The 21,048-nt window shown below is 31.5% G+C and overlaps 1 protein-coding gene across 2 annotated transcripts; it reads left to right on the top strand.

Moving 5' to 3' along the window:
* The first annotated feature begins 10,479 nt into the window (after positions 1–10,479).
* LOC132729544 (uncharacterized) lies at positions 10,480–14,370 on the top strand. Of its 2 annotated transcripts, none has more exons than XM_060715322.1 (4): positions 10,480–10,651; positions 11,146–11,364; positions 11,670–11,762; positions 12,565–14,370. In XM_060715322.1, exons 1-4 carry the CDS (start codon positions 10,567–10,569, stop codon positions 12,774–12,776), a joined length of 609 nt encoding a protein of 202 aa, XP_060571305.1. In that variant the 5' UTR covers positions 10,480–10,566; the 3' UTR covers positions 12,777–14,370. The 2 variants fall into 2 exon arrangements, with proteins under 2 accessions (XP_060571305.1, XP_060571304.1); XM_060715321.1 differs by having other exon boundaries at positions 11,670–11,891.
* Positions 14,371–21,048: the final 6,678 nt, after the last annotated feature.

Here is a 21,048-nt window from a genome sequence, read left to right as displayed (position 1 = left end):
AACTGTTAATTAATCACATTATATTCTTCCTAGTTTTATATTTATGTAAATATCTATCTCTTTTCCATTCAGATTTTCTTTGCCATTTTCTTTGTATGTGTTCAAAAACCTTGTGATCTATACGATAGACATTGAGTCTCTCAATTTGTTTAAGATCTGCTGTGTTTTGTCTTACATTGACAAGACTTTACTTTACAATATAAAAAAAACGCATCGAACTTCACGTATTGCGTTTCTTATCTACATCTCTTTATCATCGACGATAATGCGCCAAAATTCTATGTGTGGTTTTTTTATTATATATTCATGGTTTTCCTCTTCTATCTCGATAAATTATATAATATACAATATTCATATAGATACCTATATATATATATGTTTAATATATTATTGATTATATGCTCCCATCTATTATCTTAGTAGGATAGTTGTTGTCTAAATATATTCCTATATTCTATATCTATATATATATATGTTATCAAGTCGTCACCAATAAATGGACATTAACATGGTTTAAAAATTGAGTTACATAAAGCCAATACGGACTTTTTGTTGTTGTATTTATCATTATCACTTTCTATTGGTATTACCTGCTAGTCGAGCTGTATGTAATAATATCTAATTTAACCTCTTATTGTCTTCCCGCTAAAAGATTATTATCCCCCGGCTGATGAAAAACGGGAGGGGATTGTTTTCGTGTTGTCCGTCGTCCGTGCCCTTCCGTCCGTCCATCCGAATTTCGTTGTCGCGCTAGTTTCTCGCCAACTACTGCGCTGAATTCATATCAAACTTTTATTGTATTCTTCTATATATTCAATTGATTGGATATTTCTCTATTATTCGTGTTCTGTTCAAGTCAATACCTTTTATACTCAGATTATGCTTGATAAGTATGCTATGTCGATTAAAAGATTAGTCATAAAATATCGTTCCGTCGCTTACTTCTCTGAATGACTACGGTCTTGGAATGCAAGATAAGTTTTATGTGTTAATCCTTCAAACTCAAGTAGGATGGGGCATATCTCTTCTCTGGTCAGTATCGACTTTAATCTAGATTCTTATCGGCCCTTGTATTAAGTAGTTATGCATGTATTCATAAAGAGCTATAAATGTCGTTCCGCTTCTATCTTCTTAATAATCTTTATTTCCTGGCTGGGATATTGCAATATATAGTTTTATGGTAACTCTTTCCAATACCAAATACTATGAGAATGCTGTATATCTTTCGCCTTTTCTCCGGTCAAACACTTTTAACTCAGATATTGCTCTGGGATGATAAGTTTTTGCATTGTATGATAAGGGAGCATAATCTGTTCATGCGCTATCTCTCGCAGACTACTGGCTGGAATTCAATCAAAATTTTTATAGGAATCATCAATATCAAGAGGAGATGCGCATTTCATCGGCATATTCCAGTCAGACATTCTAACTCGGAGGTATGGCCCTTGATAAGTATATGCAGTATTCATATAGAACAATAATCGTTTCCACAACTACTGGCTGGAATTCAACGTAAATCTTTTATGGGAACCTTCAATACCAACAGCAGATGCGCATGTCGTTGCTTTTGTTCCGGTCAGACACTTAACTCAGAGTTATGGCCCTTGATTAGTTATGCAGTATGCATTTTATTTATAGAGCAAAATCGTTTCCGCACTACTTCTCTGCAATCTACTGACTTGAATCCAACGAAACTTTATGGAACCTTCAACAGTACCAACAGGAGATGCGCATATCGTGCCTTGTTCCGGTCAGATACTGTAACTCAGAGTAATGACCCTTGGTTAGTTTATGTAGTATGCAGTATACAGAGTGTTTATAGTGAAAGGAATGTGAAACTTATTTGATTTGCGACATTAAAATATATATATACTGAGAAATCAAACATGTAAAACTAAAAGAATATTATTTTTTGTTGAATTGGTAAATCCAACCCTGCAAAAAGACTTGGCAGATATGTTTGGTACATTGAAATCAAAATTAACAGCATGGCCTGAAGGATCTTAGGAAGATTGCTGTTTGCGCCAGCAAAAAATTTCACTGTAATATCTTGAATGGCCAGTTTTCTGTTTGTTGTTCTTGACTAAAATGAGTGTAGCAAGTAGAGCTAATTGAGTTGCATCTACATACAAAGTTTTGAGATCATAGTCAATGCACTTTGTTTTAAATAGCAAGTTATATTGTTTGTAACTAAAGGTCCTAGTGGCCTGACAAATTTTACCTGAAAATAGGTGTGACAGGTAGAAAACAACAAGATTCATAAACAAATCAAATTGCGATGAAATACCTTGTTTAGTATTGAAGATAATGACAATAAACGAAAACATTACCGACAAGGTTCACCAACACAACAGACGTCGCCGCCTTTGAAGACGAGTAGGCCATCACAAAAGCTCAGCGTTTCTTTGAAAAAGTAGTGCTGGAATGAGAAATAAAACGTATCGACATCATCAATGTGCCTTTGGTCTTTATCGATTTGGAATATATGCAATTATGATACTCAAACCAGGCATGGTATTTTTCTGCACATTAGTTTTTCTTCACTCTCCGATGAAAGAATAATTTATGAATAGCAATTAGAGCTTTTGAAAATATAAAAAATATTTCTTTCTCATTACTTGAGTAGAATTTATTGCCCTGTCAAACGCAGTTATACTGAATATTTATTAACTTTCATTACAAAAAATATAAATAGTACTAAGGTTCGATTTAACAATGGAGTTACATAAAGCAGGAAAGGATTTATTTCTTGTTTTTATCATTTTCAGAGCATATACATCAGTCGAGATGCATATTTTAGGTAAGAATAACTTAATCATAAATCTTCACTTATAAGATCACTATGACACGTTTTTCGAATTTCTCATTAACCTCGGAATAGGGATGCGGCGTTTAAAGTTTCTAAGTTATTTTAGTTAAGGACATTTTATCAATTTTATTTATCACATTCAAATAATTGTTTTGTATTTTTGTCGTCGGATTCTAAAGAACATAAAGTGGCATCCTAGACTTTCTGGTTAAGGAATACCTCAATACTTTTGGCATCCCTTTATGCATATTCCTTTGTAACAGTGATCACAAGACTCGATTCACAGACCCAAGTAAGATAGCTGGACAGCTTTCTTAACACAAATGTATTTTAAAGACAGCGACGTTAACAACCTGCCCTACTTGGTTCCGGTCATTGTAATTAATCTTTGGAAGATTATCACATATCATGGGTATCGATAATAATAATGTTCATTTTAATCTGTTTTTATTGCAACAATGTAGCATGTGCTTCCTTTTCTACTCATTTTATCATAGCTTACAGTTGACTTTAGAGTAAATAATGTGATATTCAATTTTGTCAACGCAAAGTAAACCAAATATCAATTACAATCCAAGTGACAAAAAGGCGATTTTAAAAACATCCATTTTCATTTCCCTTCACAATATCACAGGGGCGGGGGATGCGGATAATATATTTCGAGCTATTTTAAGGAATAAGATGTAAAATGACAATGTTTCAAAAGTCGTCTTATTATACTTAAAAGTATTAAACTTCATGGTTTGTTTTGGGTTTGAACCAGTTGCCCATGAAAAATCTGTTTTCTTACTGAAAATAAATATTTTTCAGAAAGGAGGATCTGCATATTAATATTTTACTTTCTAATTATGGACTAGCCTGTATTAAGCCAATGACGACAAACCAACATCAATGACGGACTTAAACATTTAACTTGTTATTGGTTACATATTTAGTTCTCTTTAATTATTAATTTCGTGCTTATATTCACTGGTCCACTATACACAGTCAATACAAGAATTTCTTTTAAAACTTGTTGCATGAAGAGCAAAACATTGTAGTACGTTTACTTTCACAACGCACGTCATATATATTTGTTTTTGTTAGCCAATGAATTTCGACGTACCAAAGCTAGATCCTGAGATATTTTTGTTCTGGATCAGAATCTATTGCCCATGCACGAAATTGCTCAATATCTCAACGCGTAGTACAATTAGATTGCCTAGTTTTTGCATGTTCATATGACCTTTAATATTTACAGAAAATATGGCACTTGGAAAGCATGCTTTTCAGTCAAGCACACACCATGGTAGTGTAGCAGATAGGGCTGTGGACGGAACCCTGTCACAAGATGCGTCAGATAACTCCTGTTTTCACACAGGAAGTGAAACCAATGCCTACTGGGAGGTGGACTTGGGAGAAATGGTTTTCATTAATCACGTAACCATATACACGAGAAGTGACCTTTGGGGTCCCTATTGTAAGTAGGTTTGTTGTATCAGCGTTATTATTGATAACGGACAGCTATAGAGCATTTTCATAAACAAGCGCCAATGTGCTTATGTTGTTTGCAATTACCACACGCGATAAAATACCACATTTTATGATTAATTCATATTCGTTATGATAAATTTAAAATGTGATCAATGTCAACAAATTCCTCCAAATTGGAATTTGGGTTATATAACATGTATTGTTATACTCTTTTCTTACATATTTGCTCATCTATCATGACACGATTTCTTTCGACAGTCTAGTAAAGCTTCCTTTCTGTCATAATTAAAACAATATTATGCTTGGATGATATAATTGTTTTATTTCAAATTTGTTTCCAAGCTGAAAGACGACTTCGAGATATTGAACTGTACATTGGTCCTAGCATTGGTATCATTCACACATTCAACCTTACCAACACAGTGTTTGGACAATGGGTGAGAATTACAAGATCAGAATCAGTAGTAGAATTCTTTGAACTTTGTGAAGTTGAGGTATATGGATACCCTTCCGCATATCGTAAGTATTTCACACGTTAACATACTTGGTGGTGTGTTTAATAAAAAGAAAGAACCAAGAAATTTCGATTAGTATGTTAATAACGATAACGAAATGTGGGGGGGGGGGGGGGGCATTACAATGGTTTAAATAAAGCAGAAAGTCTTATACATTTGTATTACTTTTGCATAGGACAAGAATGTACCTTTTATATAAGTCATTAAGCAAAATGTAATTAAGATTTTTTGGCTATCATTTAATAATTTTACATGATTCTTTGAACAACAAAAGATTTTCAAGTATGTGAGAACACATAGAATGAGGGTGTTTAATAATTCACAACTATCGGATATTCAGTTGCTAATAACATGGCCATCGATAATGATTTCACTTAATTAATGAAGTACTTAAATTATCCTTATCTAGTTTATTTGTTATTGAAAACGAAATAAAATAAATATTGCAACTTGATTCGAGACTTAAGATATAATTTTGTAGAACTAAAAGGCTGATAGGTAAACATTTGAATATAGGCTATTGAGAAAGTCTGTTCTAATGGACGGAAAATATTTTTGATATCGGAGTACTCGTAACTTGAAATATACTAAATTTATATCTTAAAATGTAAAAGGTAACCGTTATCTGAGAATCAAATGAGCCGCGTCACGACAAGACCAACATAATGGGTTTGCGACCAGCATGGATCCAGACCAGCCTGCACATCCGCGCAGTCTGATCAGGATCCATGCTGTTCGCGAACAGTTTCTGTACTTGTAATAGGGTTTGTAAGCGGACAGCATGGATCCTGATCAGACTGCGCGGATGCGCAGGCTTGTCTGGATCCATGCTGGTCGCAAACCCACTATGTTGGTTTTGTCGTGACGCGGCTCAAATATGCTCACTAAGAGAAAATAATATTTTCTTGTATAATTGGCAAATCAAACTCTTCGAAAGGACTTTGCAAATATGCTCTGTCCATCGAAATCAAGACAAACAGCTTGACCTGAAGGATCTAAGGGAGATTGCAGTTTGCACTATAAAAAACCACTGTTATATCACATATTCCTACAGCTTATACATTAAGATAAATAAAAACAAATGTGTGCACCCATCTAACTTTTACTGCTCATATTTTAGCTTGGCGTGGACAAAGCTATCATACGTTTATTTTCTCTTTTTAAGGCTACATATTGAACAAAAGACGTGCAGGTGTCCATGTATTGAACATAGCTCTAAGTCAGTCCTTATCCATCCTCCATTGCGCTTTAATATGCTACAATACTAACGGCTGTTACGGAGCAACATTTCATGAAGACACCCGCATGTGTGAATATCTGACGCCTGACACAGGCGTTGAGGCAGACGACACATCGATGTTGATTCCAATAGGATGATACTTTTGACTAATTACAAATTCAAAGGCATAGAAACTTGGTTCTTTTTAAAGAGGTCTCAACGAATATTTGAACTGAATGTAGGACAAAGAACGCTTTAATTCTAAATCTCGAATTTTTCTAATTATTATTTTTACACAGCTCAAATATGACAAAATTGATTTTTTAGATCTTCCTTGCAGATCAATATAAAGATACGTGTTATCTAAGTATGTCAACTGCATTGTAACTATGCCATATTGTTGTCATGAAAGTAATGCATAATTTATATTTTTTTCCTTATTAGTTGTTGTGATCGAAATTGTATGAATTGAATCGATAATGCATTTACTAAAAGGTATGTCTGTCTAGACATTGATGTGATATTGATCGTATAATGGGTGATTTGATGTATTATTATTATTATTATTTTTATTATTATTATTATTATTGTTATTACTTTTATTATTATTATTATTATTTTTATTATTTTTATTATTATTATCATTATGATCATTATTATTATTATTACTATTATGATTATTATTATTATTATTATTATTATTAATTATTGTTATTATTATTTTTATTATTATTATTATTATTATTATTATTATTATTACTGTAATCATAATTATTATTATTATTATTATTATTATTATTATTATTATTATTATTATTATTATTATTATTATTATTATTATTATTATTATTATTATTATTATTATTATTATTATTATCATTATTATTATCATTATTATTATTATCATTATTATTATTATTATTATTATTATTATTATTATTATTATTATTATTATTATTTGTATCATCAACCAGACCAAAATTAAATAAAATAAAATAGAATAAAATAAATAAATAAACACATGTGAAATGGAAATGAATAAATCAATAAACCTTTTTTCTTCACTGTATATCAAAATGTTTATTGTAGTCGAAGTCGGGTAAATGCTTGTTGTAGTCGAAGTCGGGTAAATGCTTGTTGGTTTGCCATTTGCCATGTCTTTCTATCACAAGGCTGCTGCCTAATATCTCAACAAAAAATAAAGATTCAATCTATTTTCAATAACTGTTACACACACATTTGCCATTTTATTTGTTGTACAATGATGAAAAAATAAAATAAAAAACCTTAATATTACTGTTTTTCAAAATTGACTCCAGCATTTTTTAAGTGGTTAAAAATGAGAGCCGTAACTAAATGTCCTTATGGCTGCGGGGATGGTTGCACTGGCATCGTATCCTTCATGCACAGACCATCCAAACCGACTCTGCGAATTTTCATGTAACTTTTCTGATTATAATAATTCCGATGTATTACGTTTTCCAGTCATTTCAAGATTTACATCTAAATACGATCTGAAAGTAATTCATATGATATCATATCAAATCATATCATATCATATGGCATATAACAATATATATATTTAATTTCCCATTGAGGGTGACAGAACGAAATCTTCACCCTAGATAAGTTATGTCAACCGAAATTTACGTTTGTTTGTTTGATTTATTTGTGTGTATATATATATATATGTCATATTACAAAACAAATTCAGACAATTTATCACAGATATATCTATCACATTGTTTTTAACACAGTAATTAATTGAAAAATAATAACTTTACATTCATAATTAAATCAAAGATCTTGTTGACTTCAAGACAATATATACAACACAGGATAACCCATGAAAGTTCAATATAAAATAGAGAACTTATTTCCAATGGGGTCCTTTGATGGTAAAGAATATATTTTCTTGAGAACTGGCATTCAGGTCCATACTTAGAGATGATATACTGGACTGATGTTAAATTTCTAAGATCAAATAATATTATTTTCTATTGCACATTATGTTAATTACATATATCACATATTTGCAGGAATAATACTATGAATATGACTAGTTATCACACCAATGAAAGATATCTATTTATATATATCACAAAACCAATCACAAGATACATTTATATAAAACATACTATATTGATTAAAACAATTATCTCTAATTAGAAAACATATCATTGCTTGACATTGTTTTGTCAAATAAAATACATTTTTGTTCCTATGCAGTGCTGTGTGATATTAATCTTCCGAGCAACTAAATTCTCAAACTTCTAACAAGTACTTACTAAAACCCGACGCCCGATATGCGCCGCACGAAGTAGTTTGTTAATGTAAGAGGGTTGCAAAGTGATATTGTCATATGACATTACGGATTATTTTCCTCTGGTATCACATTATTTTATAAGTAAGATTATTAACACAAACAAATTAAGTTGTGGAAAAATGTTGGTGTTACTTATTTATTTATTTATTTATTTATTATTTTTTTTTTTTTAAAGAAATTCATTTTTATTTACCGGTATCTATTTATTTATCTGATTTTTTTTTTACATTTCTAAGGATGTTAAAGATATGTTACAAACTTATATCATTAGCTCAGTATTGATTATATACGACACAAACCTAAATTTGTCTCTGTATCAAATTTTACTCTGTGTATTATTTTATTTATTTTTTTCTAACTCTTTATAACTTTCATGTTGACCCTTACGTTGAAAATTAAGAATGAATGCTCCGAAATTCATTGTATGCAATTATATATTTCTTTAGTAATGCACCGAGAAGTATGTTAATGTCAAGTAACGGATCGATTTCAAAAATATCACAAACACAGAGGAAGCATTATGTTATAAATTTAACTTTTCTAACTCTTTATAACTTTCATGTTGACCCTTACAATGTACGGCTTTTGATTTTGTTTCCTTGCTTATTCTTGCGTTTCAATCAATTCTAAGATTAGCACAAAAATACGATATGCAATAACTTCTGAGTATATTTTTAATTATCTTTGACATTTCTTACCGGTTTAAATACCCCAGTTGATGTATACAAGGGCGATCAGTGAGCACATGTGTCGCCTCCTGATAGCCAATTGCATGTTGCAGCTGCTGTGTGGCAGAAGACACACTAAAAATCATAAACAGGGCAAAACGCGTTTTTTATTCGAGGGCCATAATTCGGCCGAAATCATTGAATCAAAATATGTTGATGAGATGCACAACAAAACATTGTATTGAGGAGTAGTCCAAACAAGCTTCTGTAAAGCTGACAACTCAAAATCATCTTTTTATTCAAGGGCCAAACCATTCACGTGGAAAACCAATAAATTAAACGCAAGTATTTGAACTACCAATCAATCCTGTAAAGTTTAATTGAAATTGCATAAGTGGTATACGTGGAGTAGTCTGGAAAAACTTTGAATATAAAAATAATTAAATTGCCATCACTCTGGCAAAAATCATTGACCAGAAAAAGCAGGTGATATGAAAAATCAGAGACTTGGTACTGATCATTTCAGTAAAGTTTGGATGAAATTGCACCAGTAGTTTCTGGGAAGGATTCCAGACAATATTATGTGTGGCTGGCAGCTACACAAAAAAATACCATTTTTATTCAAGGGTCATAACTCGGCCAAAAAATATTCATCCAGAAAACCTGCGAAATATGCGCAATTACTTGAGCTACAGATCAATCCTGTAAAGCTTTATTGAAATTGCATTTGTGGTATAAGAAGAGTAGTCCGGACATACTTTTAAAAATAAAAATAATTAAAGGGCCATAACTCTAACAAATATCATTAAAATTAAAAATGCCAAAGATTTGCAAAACTTGTGCTGGTCATTCTTTTAAAGTTTGGATGAAATGGCACCAGCACTTTTTGAAGAGTAGTCCTGAAAAGTTTTGTGACGGACGGACAGAAGGCGGAGAAGTGATCCCTATATGTCGCCACTACTCTGTAGAGCCGACACAAAAATGTAAGAAATTCAAATTTAATGTTTTTACCTTATTTAATTTTGATTATTAGCCTATTTAACATATCTTCCTAATCTTAAATGTAATGAACGTTTATTTTCCTCCTCTTGGATTTCGAATTTTGCCCCCTACATGTTACAAAAACTATTGTTCCTAATCTTCCAAACAATTAAACATAACAAGCATTTTGTTTTAGATCTGGTATTTTTTTTTGTTTTTCATTGACATTGATAAAAATAATACGAAACAACAAACAACACCGACACTGTGTACTTTTCTTAATCACTTGGGAATATCTTGCGATAATAATACGCAAGCTAGGCATGCATTTATGTGCTGCACATTTATTTTCTTCCCTGTCTGATGAAAGAATAATTAAATCTGTATGAATGGCGATAGGAATCATGAAGTGGCGTAACTAATGAAAAGTTATGAAAAGATAATTGTTTCTCGCATATTATTTCAGTAGGAATTAGTATCTTATCACATCAAGTTATTCTATATTACCAGTACTCTATCTGATTATTATCAGTTGTCACCAGTTAATTAGTAAATTACTTTTGTATGATTTAAAAATGGTGTTACAAAAAGCCAATACGGATTTATTTGTTGTATTTATCATTGTCACAGCATATACCTCAGTCGAGCTGTATGTTCTAGGTAAATATAATTTCATTTCAAGTCTTCCCTTCTAAGGTTACTTTGACAGTATTTGTCTAAACGTACATCGAATTTATTCCTTTTGGAGATTTTGTCGTAAATATAGAATATGGGCTCGACATTCGATGTCTCTCACTCTCGGTTTTTTGCTTGAAAAACAATAATAATATTAATCAATTTCCTTAAGATGGTCTGCAAATCATTTGTGTTGGGTATTAAATCACACTTTAAAGAACATGAAGCGCCATTCTTACTATTCTGGCGAAGGAATGCCTATGGAATACCCATGTGCATATTTGTGCAAGAAATTAACGGACACTTGAAGTTATTCATTTTGTGGTCTACCATAAACAAAGAATAAGAGATTTTTTTTAATTTGTTCTATAAAGTTGCAAGTCGAAGACTTTACATTATATATATTTTATTTAAAAGTGCTAATTACATTTGTATTTGCATGCTCATATTATCTGATACAATATAGAAATACATTATAGAAAATAAGGCGCTTGGAAAGCAGGCCTTTATGTCAAGCACAGGTGGTGATAAAGTAGCGGATAGAGCTGTTGATGGAGATGTGTCACAAGATTCAGCGGATAACTCTTGTTTCCTCACAAAAAATGAAACCAATGCTTACTGGGAGGTGGACTTGGGAGACAAAATGTTCATTGATCACGTCACCTTATACTCAAGAAAAAACGTTAATGATTCATTGTGTAAGTTTGTTAGTGTCCATTACTGAATACAAATTCCTAATAAACTGGGGTGTTTTTTTGTTTGTTTGCACGCGAATGTTATAATTGTTTTTAATTTGTTTTATAATTTTATATATGTCAAAATGTGCCTTCAGAATGGAAATATATTGTGGAATATATATCAATATAAGTATTGTAATACATCCAAAAGTAATACCTATTTTAATTAGCACGACACATATTTCTGGTTTCTTCGAGTAAAAGCTTCTTTTCTTTGACAATTCCAGCAAGTTGCTTATTTGCTATGATTTATTTTGATTTTCAAGCTGCAAGACGACTTCGAGATATTGAATTGTACATTGGTCCCAGCAGAAACGAATACACACTGTACGGATTTTATGAAGGAACTCTTCCAAAAGGTATCATTCATACATTCAATCTGACCAACACAGTGTTTGGACAATGGGTTAGAATTACAAGATCTGAGTCGGTAGTTGAAAGATTTGAACTTTGTGAGGTTGAGGTATATGCATACCCTTCCGCATGTCGTAAGTAATATAATAATTACGTGATATTTCTTAGCAATATTTTTTAGCAATGTGGTGAATTCTAGGGACGTAACTTAAAGATTTTCGCATAATATATATAAAGAAGAATTGCCTTCGAATTTTGGTATCTCAAAGTCGCAAATACAGTCAGAAAATAATTGAAATAATAATATGTCGAGATAAAATCAAGGGTTCAAATAAAGTACGTTTTCATGTTATTTATGGTGCAACCCGCCTTTTTACGAATAATATATTCAATTTCAAATAAATAAAACAAACAGATGATGAATAATAGAACAACAATTGCAACACAAATACTGTAGGCGGTTCAATATAGTTAAACTGACTAAAACAGCGTTGATATTTTTGAACGTTTATTCAAGAGAAGATTGAATATTTAAGTTTTATTAGATACTTGCAAATCTAGTTCTGCAAAAAGACTTTGCAGATATGCTTGGCCCATTGAAACATAAATAAACACCTAATAACCCGAAGTATTAAAGAAAAATATCTTTAAAAACCCTTTGGCGCCACATTGTAGTGTAAAATATTCCTACATCCAGCTTATATATTAAAGCTAAAAGGACCAAAGGAAGTGTTAATACATCTTTGGTCTAATCTTATATTATTGGTTTATGTGGACAAAACTAGCTTTGTTTTTTCTTTCTTACAGACTACAGATTGGACAAAGGACGCGCAGGTGTCAATGCATTGAACACAGATCCAAGCCCGTCTCTATCCGTCGTCCAATGCGCCGTGAAATGCTGCAAAATGTACGGCTGTTATGGAGCAACATTTCATGAAGACACACACATGTGCGAATATCTGACATCGGACACTGGTGTTGAGGCAGACAACTCATTGATGTTGATTCCACTTGGATAACCTTATTTTCCAATTACACGAGTATGCTTTGGAAAACCTAAATACAAATGTACATTTAGTTTAAAAGAAGCTACATTAGTTATTTGAACTTAATGATTGACAAATTAAACCTCCTCTTAGCTTTACCTAAATTTTGACTTTAGAAATCTTACATGATTTGTTCAAGATTGATCACGAAACAAAACATATTATAAATAGTCGCTATGGGTGCTTTTAAAATTCTGCTATGAGGACACTAGTCTTATTTCTCATGAGATATCCTTAACAATATCTTTTGATTTGTCACCAATTCTTAATAGAAAACATCCCCGAAATAATACAAAACACTTAAGCAACTAGGAAATAACATTTTTTAGCACCGGGTGTCTTCATACAAAACTCGTAATATCTTCTCGCGTTCATAAATGTTTTTGATCTTTTTTAGGAAAGACACTTGCTACTTAAGGTTCTCCGCTGTTGTAAAAGCCTAAAAACTAAATATGAAATTTTAACACCGATCAATTTAAGCATTTACAACGAGAAAATATGCAAAAGATAATTATAAAATAATTCAGAATTAAGTTCAAAATTAATTTGTTTTGTGCTATTCAAAGTCCGATTTGAGTTACGGGTATTTTATAATGTCATTTTGTACATTTTGTGGAAACTGGCCTAAAGGTTATAAAACGTTTTTTCAAGTTCTGTCTCAAATCTCAGGGTTTTCATTGGTCAGTGTACATTCTGTGGCAGTTTGTGACCAATCAAATACATTAGATCTGAATTTGACCTCAGAGAATTGCTTTTTAACCCTGGGCCCAGCTGGTTTAAGAAAATGATGTAAAATTGTGCACACATGTTATTGGCTCAAACCTACATCGATCAAGTAGTACCAAAATCGTTAAAAGATATTTCTAGTTCCGCGATGTCAATAGAATCTTTAGTGGTGTCCCTTTAAAGAAAAGCTTTACGTAATACCACACACGGTGTCCGTTGCGCGTATTCTCTGACAATCTTGAAAGTATTGTAAATAGGTATAAACAAATTTTGTAGATCAATAAAAGAAATATAAAAAACAACGTTATATTGATTTACTTGATTGTATCTATGTTATTATGTTTTAGATTTTGTAGATATTTTGACTTTTTTGCTATTTACTATTTGTTGTCTAGTCAGAAATTGTATTATTTTATAAATAAAGACTAAAATGCATGCATTATTTGAAAAGAATCTAAGCATGAATATGACATCAATCACTGAGTACTATTTCAGTCTTATAATTGTGATAATGCAGATAAAAAGATATAATAATAAGTATCTTTTAAGTTCAATGGTGCTAGTTTGAACACCGTACCGTAAATTCATTTGATTGCTTACTCGCCAGTGCTCAACAGTGCAGAATAATAGAATTTTAAATTTATTGCAACGCAAAGTGGATCAAATTGTTGTTTAAAAAATGTATTATATGGTGGCTTTGGGAATCGATATATTATAGTGTAGTCATTTGGTTGATATTACAATCTTATGAAGTTATGCATGCAAGAACCTAGACATATAAATCATTTATTATTTTTGAGTGTGTGCATTAACACATTGGTAATTTCAAGTGGCGAGTTAATTTCACACACGAATAGGTAAATATTCTAGCTTGATATAGTTTTAAAACAAAAGTGAAAATATGAAATAAATGATAAAACAAGAGGGCCATGATGACCCTGAATCGCTCACAAGAAACAACTGTTTTTCAGTGATTATAGAAATATGTTTGCAAATAAACTTGTTGAAGTTCAAGCTCAACTTCAACTTGCCTCACTAGTTAAAATGTTTCCCAACACTGATTGTCTTTCTTTTCTTCTTCAAAGTAAAAATGATAGGAACCTTTCACAAATGTCCCAAGTTCATTGTAACTTTCATCTGGTAAGTAAAGCATATCGACTCACGCTACCTTTACATCTCAAGCGGTCCCTTAAATGGAGCAAATAAAATTAATCTGAGCAAACTTGATAAAAAAAAACATTTAAGATTGCTACAGACCAAATCCATTAATGTATGATAAAATTTGCCTATTATTGTATTTCGGAATTGCGATCTTTCTTTTTTACGTATCTTTAAAATAAGTTCATTACATAATCTCAGTATTTAGATATACATGTATAGTGTTTGTCAGGATGACACCACGGGTCAATATTTATTTAAGATAACATAGATATACTAGTCAACTCGACCAGAAAGTTAACGTTGCAGGTTGAATTAGCTTACTCTCTAATAGAAATAGGAAAAATTTAACTTTCTCTACATACATATAGAGGAAAAAAGCAAAAGGTTGTTTTGATGAAATGTAGTCAGTGAACAAGATAACTCTTTTAATAAAACAACTTTACATACAGGGTGGATAAATCATATTGTATGAAACAGTGAACAAGTGATAACCAAGTTTTTGCAAAATGTGATTCTGAATAGAAAAAATTAAAACTGATAGTAAAATAGCACAAAAAATAAATAAATGACAAATTACATTAAGACAAGCAGGAAAAGCTGCTTAAGATGACATGAGTTCACTTAAACTTAAGTTTTGTTCCTTAATGTAAAATGCTGAGTTACAAAGGACTATCAGGTGAAATAAGATGAAAAATATCTTTAGCAATTTCTATATTTATGAAATAAATTCAAGTTTTTTTAAGAAATAATATATCCCAAACAGTGATTTGATTGCTCAATAACATCACTGTTTGGAGAGGAATTATATCACGAGTGATATAATGATGCGCATCCGAACGACAAACAGTGATGTTATCCAACGATAAAATCACCGACTTGGATATAGTATTTCGATACACGACATCAATTATATATAAATGCTGCCGTACCTGATAATAAGCAAAATTGCGCCTGATTTGTTTCCGTACTTATTTTCTGTGAGTCGGAGTTTTTATTGGTTACGTCACATGTATAATGATTACTTCACATATCTTAATATTGAACGTCAATAGTGATTTTATTGTATAATAATACACACTTTTGGTTCTTCTATATTCAATAGGGAAAAATGCAGGTCGTGTTAGAATAACAATTTACTTACTAGTTTGAGTGTTTCTCTTTTGAAAAGTTATTTGAATATTTCTTTACGAAAACCACATAAATAAACGCGCACGCACACGCACACAAAACACACACACACAAAACAACAAATAATTGAGATCAGAGAAAGTGGTTGTGCAGCTGAAGAATACCAGTTCAGGATAATGGGAGGCTCACAGGTCCACCGATCAGGCTATTCAATATATTATTATCATATTCTCATATAATACAACAGACACTGTAAATGAGTCTCAGTGAAAAACAATTTGTTATAAAAAATGTGAAATATTCCATGCACATGAAACATCAGGTTCAATAGTGTGTCCCAAAAATTTATAGAAATTAGCTTTCTCTTTGATCCAATTCAACAAAATTGAAAAAATAACAACAATTTTTAACAAAATTCAATAAAAAAAAGCATAACGTTAGTAAGGTAAATTATAAGGAAATAAATGTAATCTTTCTTTATTCTTCATTTTATCTCCTGGGGAAAATTCTCTACACTATATAAAAAACTACACATATACACATACTTGTCCACTCTGTAATTATATTTTCCAGAGGTTTTATTATTCAGATTTACTAATGCAGTTTTAACTTGTAGCCATTGTATTTTTATTTTAGTTGTTTTCTTTGTTTTTGAAAATTTTGTTGTTTTTTGTGGTTGTTTTTTATGTATGAAAATATACGAAAATACTTCACTTACTGCACTGGTTAGGATATTGTTTTCTTTATGGTTGCCAAGAATTTTTATAAAGGATACTATGAGGCATTTTCAATTTATTAATGACATTGGAAACCCTACTTAAATGACATTTGATGGAACAATGTGTTAAACGGCTATGATTGAAATATTCTTTAACATTTACAAAATGAAAGGCATAAAAGGCGAGGAAATATATTTCAGAGTGTTTTAAGGTTGCCTCCTGCAAAACTTTTGGTGAAGAATTAAATTCTTATTTGATACATATTGGTTGAACATCTTTATACAAAATAGACTGTATCATAAAATGTTTGTGCCATGATGATAATATCCACTTATGAGACCCCCCCCCCCCCACAATTAAGACAAAATTTCGACATACATGGTCAATGTGACCCTACAACAAAAATGAATAAGGGTCATGTACTGTCTTAGGCCAATAAATCTGCAAAATTTGACGGCAGAAGGCCCATGGGTTGTCGAGTTATTGGAAACCGTTTTGAAATATAAGATTAATGTGTCTTGACCTTTGACTTTGCGACCCCAACATAAAGATGAACTATAAACTGGCCGAGACAAAAGTGCATGTGAGTTTGAGTGTCGAGGGCTTATTTTTTTAATTTTAAGGGCCAATAAATTGAAGAATTATTAGTCAGAAACCGTTTTGATTTTCATGGTCATTGTGACTTTTGAACCCTTGACCCCAAAATCAATTGGGGTCATCTACTGCACAGGGCCGACGTACTTGTGAAGTAAGAGGTCTAGGGGCCCATGGATTTTTGAATTATTTTTGGGAAAACGTTTTGGCATACAAGGTCGATTTTATCATGATCTTTGAGTCCTTGACGCCAATATCAATAAGTCTAATATCCCGGCAAAGTGCAATGCCCCGGTGATTTTGAGGGTCGACGTCTCACGGGACGTCAGGTTATTTGTCGAAAATCGTTTTGATATGCAGGGTCAATGTGACTTTTGAATCTGCGATCTAACATTATTATGCGGCATTTACTTGCCAAGAACAAGCCCAGAAGTTATAGAGTTATTGGTAAGAACAAGGTTAATGTAATCTTAACCTTTGAACCCTTAACTCCAAAATCAACTACGTGTTGTCATGTTCTATCCAGGACCAATGCATACTTTTTTGAGTTTTAAGTTTTAAGTTTGAGTGCAAAAGGCCCATGGGTTATCCAGTTATTTTACGGAAGTCGTTTTTATTCTATATATGAGGTCAATATGCCCTTTGACCCCTTGACGTAAAAAGATGAAAAGATATAATTAACTGTTCAAGTGCAGCAGAAAAGTCTGAGGACCAACGGATCATGGGTTGTGAAGTTATTGATCGGCAATCGTTTTGACATACAAAGTCAATATGGCCTTTAACTTTTATTCATTTCAATAAAGCCAATAGTGGATCATCTTCTAGCCAAGGTTAATGTTGATGTGAAGTTTGAAGGCAAGGGTCTGTTGGTTATCGAGTTATTGATAAAAAATGGTGTTATATAAAAAGTCATTGTGACTTTGACTTTTGGACTATTGAAAAAAATTGAAGGGTCATCTAATGGCTCAGATTAATGCACCTATGAAGTAGTAAGATAAAGGGCTTATGCTTTCTCAAGTTTGATCTTAAATTGATAGGCAATAATTAAGGAGGTATTGACTGACCAACCTACCGGCACCATGCTGCCAAACAATATGCTGTTTTCTTCGAATTGCGACGTAATAAAAATTTTACTTGTTGAGCACTTTAGTAAGTCAAGGGCTAGCAATAAGATTAATATATGTATCATCTGTTACTTTAAGTGACATACTAGTATTTTCAGCTTATTGATTGCAGACACAAAATTAACAAATTTTAACGTCTTTAACGGAGATATCTTCTAAATTCTAAATGTTAAAACTTTCCCATTCTTCCAATTAGATTTAATATGTTTTTACTGTGCTAGGCGGGCAAAAATGTTTCTTGATTCCTTATTTTGAAAAATTAATAAGTCGTTTAATTTGTTTGAGTCTTGCGTAATGACAGCAGTTCTTCGTCCCATATACCGATCAAGCCCAATCATGTATGTATTTATGTTTTGCACACCAGTGTATGAGTTATTAATGTTTTATGAAAGGCAAATTGAAGCCTGCAGTGGCGCAACTAATTAAAGGTAATAAAACGATAATTGTGTGTCGCAGTAGAATTTTTTATTCTGCCAAAGTCAGTTATTCTATATTAACCTTATAGCTCTTCAGCGCTTCTTATGTAAAATTCTTCCAAGTATAATTTCCAATAACCGTAAATTATACCATACCCAGACTATGGTATAATTTTCAGTGAAGGAGTAAGTGTTTCTGGGCGGAGCTATAGGTTAAAACAGATACACCATTGGTGCGTTGGCGATTTCTGGGTTTGCGTAAATTATACCATAATCACGTGACCTTTCTTATGCAACCTCACTCGACTTTGTCTCGTGAGGTCAAGGCATAAGAAAGGTCACGTGATTATGGTATAATTTACGCAAACCCAGAAATCGTCAACGCAGCAATGGTATATCTATTACTTACCGGATTTCTAAACATTCAGTAACAGTCATAACAAATATATTACATGAGTTTGATTTAAAAATGGATTTAACTAAAGCCAATAAGAATTTATTTGTTGTATTTGTTGTATTCATCATTTTCACAGGATTTACCTTAGTCGAGCTATATCTTTTAGGTAAGATAAAAGATATATAATGCTCAAATTTGATAGTTAAGATACATAATATTGCTATACAGTCTCTTTTGTTTTGGCTTCACACATAGTAGATATAGTATGTCTTAAACTCTACAGACTATAGGTGGACACAATAGTAGTGTAGTATGAATAGTCATTAAAAACTGTTTTTAAAGGACTAACTTTACTTAATTCATAATAGGGAATAAAGCTTCCCATACATACATTCTATTATTTAAATAAGACATATTCAGTAAGTATTTTTGTATATATTTCAGAAAATATTTGCGATAAAAATATTTTGCTCTAAGACATAGTAATCTTTAAGTTTAATTCAAGACTTCCCGTATTACTTTCAAGGGTCTCATACTTCTAGTTTAAAAATATTCCAAATGACTTCACAGTTATTTGCAAAAGAAAAATCTATTCTGGCTTTACAAAACTCGTAACGGTTGTTTTTTTCTTCCTTCAAAATACCGGTTGATATAAATTTTTCGCGGTATCAGAACTTTGAGGACGCTTGCAGTATTTAAAGATCCTGTATTTTGTAATTAAGGATGTAACAACATTTAAGTGAACTTTTATACATGTTCATAATTATTCTTCCAAAACAATTTCCAAACATAAAAGAATGTTCTAAATATGTATTGCAAGTGTTTATTCGCATTATAAGTAATAATTAAAATCTATGCATTCATTTGTTATTGAAAACTTTGGATTACACTTTATCGAAATAGATTTCTAATTACCTCCCTCTATTTACATGAAATGTAAATTCCGTAATTTCTTTACAATTAATGCTTTTTTGAACTTATAGTATTGAAAAATCTCCATTTGAGCATCAGATTTATTATATAAAACCATAAGAAATTTAGTAACAAGATCTTTAACCTTACCTTTTTATCAAATTCATTTTGGAATTTTGATCGTTTACCTAGTTTATAACTCTCGTTTTCATCTTCGTGAACTATTGTTTAATTTTGTCTTCAGATGATATGCAAATAAGTTTTATTGTTGTGTCTTTTTTTTCAACTATAAAGAATATAAAGTTACATTCATGCATTCCTTGTTGAGGAATGCCTCGGGTATGAAGATAATGTACATTTGATACTACGTTATACTGCACCAATGGAACATGTGCTTCATTATTTTCTCCTCTTTATAGCCTTACATTAAGTTGGTTGGAGATTGAGCCGTTATGATATTTGTCAATGCAAAATTAAACAAATATCAGTTACGATCCAATGCAATTAATATTCATTTTTATTTTCCTACTCAAATACTCAATATATTTATTAACATGAATTTAAAATAAAATAAAAAGATGCTCTTGTATCACCTTCTTATTTACGATGCAGCAAATCAAAGGGACCTTCTGACAGGTTCCCCATAAAATATGGGGAATGTGTTTTTAAATAACGCAGACATTTTTGTACGGTTATATGACAAATAATCAGCATTGTTGACTGAGAAAGACCCGGTTCTCCGTCCATGCATTATCTTAGGCACAATTCAGTAGATAAAAAACGAACGCATATTAACAACAATGACGGGCACATACATTATAACAACTCCGGTTTCATATATTGCTCTAATAAATTATTTATTGCGTAAGGTCCTCTTACTCAATGTTTTATGGTTTTATTTCATAAATATAATGCTCAAATTAAGATTTATAAATATTGTAAGTTCAAAAAAAAAATTTAAAGATATTGTCGAATGTACATGTTCATGTTAATAAAGGGAGGTATTTGAAATTTATTTTCTATAAAGTCTTAGTCAAATTTTTCAATAAGAAATGAATGCATATATTT

This window comes from Ruditapes philippinarum, unplaced genomic scaffold (genome assembly GCF_026571515.1).
Source record: "Ruditapes philippinarum isolate M1 unplaced genomic scaffold, ASM2657151v2 ctg10891_1_1_1_1, whole genome shotgun sequence".
Taxonomy (NCBI): domain Eukaryota; kingdom Metazoa; phylum Mollusca; class Bivalvia; order Venerida; family Veneridae; genus Ruditapes; species Ruditapes philippinarum.
The sequence above is the reverse complement of the archived record's forward strand: the minus strand, read 5'-3'. Positions and strand labels throughout refer to the sequence as shown.

Coding starts and splice junctions, on each gene's coding strand:
- LOC132729544 (XM_060715321.1), top strand. CDS start 10,567: ATGGTGTTACAAAAAGCCAATACGGATTTATTTGTTGTATTTATCATT. Junction 11,365..11,669: donor AAACGTTAATGATTCATTGT/GTAAGTTTGTTA, acceptor TTGATTTTCAAG/CTGCAAGACGACTTCGAGAT. Junction 11,892..12,564: donor TGCATACCCTTCCGCATGTC/GTAAGTAATATA, acceptor TCTTTCTTACAG/ACTACAGATTGGACAAAGGA.